The 4,776-nt window shown below is 35.6% G+C and overlaps 1 protein-coding gene across 1 annotated transcript in view; it reads left to right on the top strand.

Moving 5' to 3' along the window:
• LOC106331007 (uncharacterized WD repeat-containing protein C17D11.16-like) overlaps positions 1-2,264 on the top strand; it is a gene marked incomplete at its 5' end in the record, with an annotated part of 3,532 nt that extends 1,268 nt beyond the window's left edge. Inside the window, 14 exon segments of the mRNA XM_013769376.1 lie at positions 132-181; positions 269-370; positions 446-569; positions 654-715; positions 797-880; positions 965-1,026; positions 1,117-1,213; positions 1,293-1,324; positions 1,326-1,365; positions 1,456-1,554; positions 1,653-1,802; positions 1,887-1,979; positions 2,059-2,136; positions 2,205-2,264. Of these exon segments, the coding sequence (XP_013624830.1) occupies positions 132-181; positions 269-370; positions 446-569; positions 654-715; positions 797-880; positions 965-1,026; positions 1,117-1,213; positions 1,293-1,324; positions 1,326-1,365; positions 1,456-1,554; positions 1,653-1,802; positions 1,887-1,979; positions 2,059-2,136; positions 2,205-2,264 (1,133 nt within the window).
• Between the last annotated feature and the right edge of the window lie 2,512 nt (positions 2,265-4,776).

Below are 4,776 nucleotides of genomic sequence, written 5' to 3' on the forward strand. Positions count from 1 at the left end.
AGGTTATGCGCTCGTCGGCTCTCGGGACCAGTAACGGGACACGTAGGGTTATCTAAATGAGTAGACACGTGTCGATAACGCCCTTTCGATAACCCCGGTCGGACGCGGGGGATCGGGCCGTTACAGTGGAGATCTTTATTATCCGAGTAATGAGTTGGATCCATATCCCAATGATGCTGCTGTAAGCTACCTCCACTCTTTCTGTTTGTGTTGAAAACTTAATTGTAGTTCAATGTTGTTTATATGGAATATAAATTAATATTCTTAGGATGACGATGATGATGAAGATGATATTGATGATACGACAATCAAGCCAACAGATTCAGTGATTATCTGCGCTAGGAATGAAGATGAAGTCAGCCATTTAGAGGTATATGGTCAATATCCTTCTTGCTGCTGTATGTTGAATGTTGGGGCTCATATGAAAGCTATCTGTTATTATCAGGTTTATGTGTATGAGGAATCATCTGATGGCTCTCCAAACATGTATGTTCATCATCGCATTATTATACCGGAGTTTCCCTTGTGTACTGCATGGATGGATTGTCCTCTTAAAGGAGGTGAAAAAGGTTACTGTACTCTTTTGTTATACATCAGTCTCGCCACAAATGGAATATCATTTTAACAATGTGTTTTGCTTTACGTATTGGCAGGGAATTTTGTATCTATTGGCTCAAAGGAAACGCCGACAATTGAGATATGGGATCTTGATGTTGTAAGTACAAGTAACTCCGTCTTTGTATGTTTGCTGTTATCTGTAAATAGACTGTTAATAAGGTTATGATATTGGTTTCAGAGGGACGAGGTGCTACCTTGTGTACAACTAGGAGGAGTAGAGGAGATGGAGATTATTAAGAAAATGAAGAGCAAGAAGCAGGGGTGCCACATCAAACTCCTCTACTTCTCTCTTCTTCTAAAGTTCATGTCAAAGTCATTTTAATTTTACTTTTGTGGTTTCTTTTAGAAATATAAAGAAGGTAGCCACACTGATTCAGTACTTGGTCTTGCTTGGAACAAGGAGTTTCGGTACGTTTAAAGCTATATTACTAGTGCCTATGATTGTAAGTTTCCTCTGTAGAGTGTCTGATTATCTTTTAAATTTTATTGGATGGAAAGGAATATACTTGCTAGTGGTAGTGCCGACAACAAGGTTAAGGTTTGGGATATGGCTACTGGAACATGCAAGATTACTATGGAGCATCACACAAAAGAGGTAAGAACATGACTCATAGGATGATAAATTCAGTTGCATATTTATTTTCTCATGGTTTATAGTTTTGTATGGCTCACAGGTTCAAGCGGTTGCTTGGAATCATTATGCTCCAGGTGCTTCTGAGTGGGTCGTTTGATCAGACTGTTGTATTGGTAACTGCTTTCTTCCATGTTTTGTTTTGCATTTTTCAATCTTGTACTGACAATTACCATTAATATATGAGCTTGTATATGATGTTGCAGAAAGACGGAAGACAACCTTCACACTCGGGTTTCAAATGGTCAGTCATGTCTGACGTAGAAAGCTTAGCTTGGGATCCCCACTGTGAACACTCCTTTGTGGTGAACTACACTTTCCTTTTCTCTTTTACTAGACAATATGATGGGATGGTTTAGCAGTGTTAAAACATTTTTTTTTTCTGATCAACCGTCTCTCTTAGGTAAGTCTTGAGGATGGAACCGTGAAAGGTTTTGATATACGCGCTGCACATTCAGGTTCAGATTCTGATTTAAAGCCAAGTTTCACTATCCAAGCACATGACCAAGACAAAGGAGTCTCCTCCATCTCATACAACATTTCTGCTCCCAATGTACTTCTATCTCTCTCTCTCTCTCTATTGTTTTTTTTTTTTTTTTGTAATGAGTTCTCACCATTTATGATCTGTGATTAACAGCTTTTGGCTACGGGTTCTATGGATAAAACGGTGAAACTTTGGGAACTTTCGAACAATGAGCCTTCATGCATTGCTTCACACAAACCAAAAGCTGTAAGAACCAATCAACATTTAATCTGTTTTTGTAGTTTCTGCTTCTCTTTATTCCTAACCATTCTGATGTTGTCATCAGGGAGCTGTATTCTCCATTTCATTCTCAGCGGACAACCCTTTCTTGCTTGCTATTGGTGGCTCAAAGGGAGAACTACATGTGAGTAGAGAGATTAATACAACTTTCTTTTTTTATTAGTGAATGTAACTTATGACTATGTGTTGCAGGTTTGGGACACACTGTTGGACGCTAATGTCTCTCGCAAGTATGGAAGCAAACAATCTTGAAAATTCCACAAGGATCGCTTGTTTCGTTGAAGCTGTGATGGTCGTTTGATTCGATCACACTCATGCCAAAAGTTTTGGAGTTTCTTTTCTGTTTTTTTTTCTCCTCTAGGTTTGTTTTATATACTGTGATTATGGTTAATCGTGTAAGGGTGTGTCAGCTTTTATATGTTTGTTAAACTCTTTTTCAACTTGTATCATCACATGTTTTACATTTGTGTATGTATTAAGTTCATGCGTTCTATAATGGTGAAGTGAAATTATGAATTTAATTAATACATTTTATTTAAGGTAGTGGAAAATAGATTGAAAGTAGTTTGATATCTTACTATGAAAAGAAGATGTTGGATCTGTGCTTGTTGCCTAGTAATCATACTTATGCATTCATATGACGCATAGATTGTTCACGAAGTGCCAGACGTGACATTTTCTTATGAGACTTTATTTTTGTGAAATAAACTAAAAATATATAAGAAACTCGAGTGATACAGTGAAATTAGAAGTAATGAAACATCACAAGAATTTACTAACCTTAATTCTCTATTAATTTTTTTATTGGTTGAAATATGGTTAAATGTATAGATAAAATGTTTTCTTAAAATGACAAATAAAATGATACGGATGGAGTATTGTAGTAGTGTTTTTGCTAAAAAAATTATAAATTCTTGACAAATATATTCGATAGCATATGTAAATAGACTGTTTTCATATTTCTTTGATGAGTTACTAATCAAATAACAATCGATTTTCAAATTGAGCCAAAAAAAATTCCTATGAGCAATTTTAAAGTTACGTGGGAATGGGATCTTTGTTGAAGGTAAATGTAATTAGTGGGAGGTTAGGCTATGATTATTGAACTCAATGCGGATGCACTTAGAGATTATGCATACGCACTGGAAAAATACTGCAACCGGTCCACAATACCCAAGTCACTTTTAAAGCGCGAATTTTCATTAAAGGTTAAAAATACTGCAACCGGAAAAATACTGCAACCGTTAATTCATCAATATTGAAACTCGATGGACGTATTAGTCAAAGTCTCAATTTTAAAGAAACTTGTGCTGTGTTCCAAAAAAAAAACTTGTGCATCATGTCAATGAACGTATTAGTACTGTACTAGTTATCTACTCGACAAATAACATTAGATGGTGATGATAGTTTAATTTTTCTGTGACTTTCCACAAGAAATTGGTTGTGTTATTTTTTAAGATTTTTTACTATGAATTCAAGACGACATGATGACTTAATTATTATGAATTCAAGACGACATTTTGCATTCAATCCCTTTTTGACAACAAAGATTTGTTATAAAAGTAACACATAAGAAACAAAATCACAAAATAACATTTACTAAAAGGTATAAATATATGTATATTCCTAATTTTAAAATTTTATGATTTAAAGTTTACAGTTTAGGTGTCTGAGTCTAGGGGTTATGATTTAAGGCTTTTTTTTGTTATCAGTACAATATACTTTGTCACGACTTTGCATACTAAATTGTGAACTTTTTAAATCTTTTATCAAATTTTTTTTTGTGAACTTTGTGTCTATATGAACGGTACGTGTAATAAAGTTAATTACGATCACATCGTATAAGATTGTCCGTTCTTGTATTTTTAGTTCGCGACACATGTATGACCATAAATATGTTGATAAGTTTCTTGCATGTTTGAAACTCTTCCATATATATATATTGCAAACACATGCCTTTTTTAGTTCATAACACTACAAGAAAACAGGGGGATTCTGATGGCCGAAATCGTCGGAAATTCGTCGGAATAGACCGATTCCGACGAATTTCCGACGAACCCGTCCGTCGGTATCGTTTCGTCGGAAAAAAAAAATTCGTCGGAATTTCGTCAGAACTTCCGACGACTTTCTGACGAATACCGAGAAACGTCATTCTGACGAACTTCCAACGATATTACGATGCGGATACACGAGACCAGAGTTCATCGGAAAAACTACGTACCGACGGAGAACGTTCCTCGGACAATTCCGACGTAGAGTGTTCCTCGGTGTATTTCGACGAACTTTGGGCGTCGGAATTTACCGACGGACAACGGTCGTCGGAATATAACGACGAACCTCGTTCGTCGGTATATTCCGACGGAAATGTGGTTTGTCGGTAAATTCCGACGGATATATGTCCGTCGGTATATTCCGACGACCATTGTCCGTCGGTATATACCCATTTTTTTACAAATTAATTTTGCAGTTTTATATATTTTTTGATATTAATAAATTTAAAAAATCAGAAATTTAAAACTAATAATATTATAAAATTTAAATTCATAAAAACCGAAATAGGAAAAAAACATTCAGAAAGTTTAAAATTCATACAAACCGAAATAGAAAAAAAAACATTCCGAAAGTTTTAAAAAGCCGAAATAAACTAAGATGAACTCGAAGACATCAAACGATCTAGCTTCTGCATAATCTCGGTGTTGAACTTCTTCTGGGATGCCAACTCAGCAAGGATAGTGGCATTCTCCGAACGGATAGTGGCATTCTC

This window comes from Brassica oleracea, chromosome C3, assembly GCF_000695525.1.
Source record: "Brassica oleracea var. oleracea cultivar TO1000 chromosome C3, BOL, whole genome shotgun sequence".
NCBI classification, from domain to species: Eukaryota; Viridiplantae; Streptophyta; class Magnoliopsida; order Brassicales; family Brassicaceae; genus Brassica; species Brassica oleracea.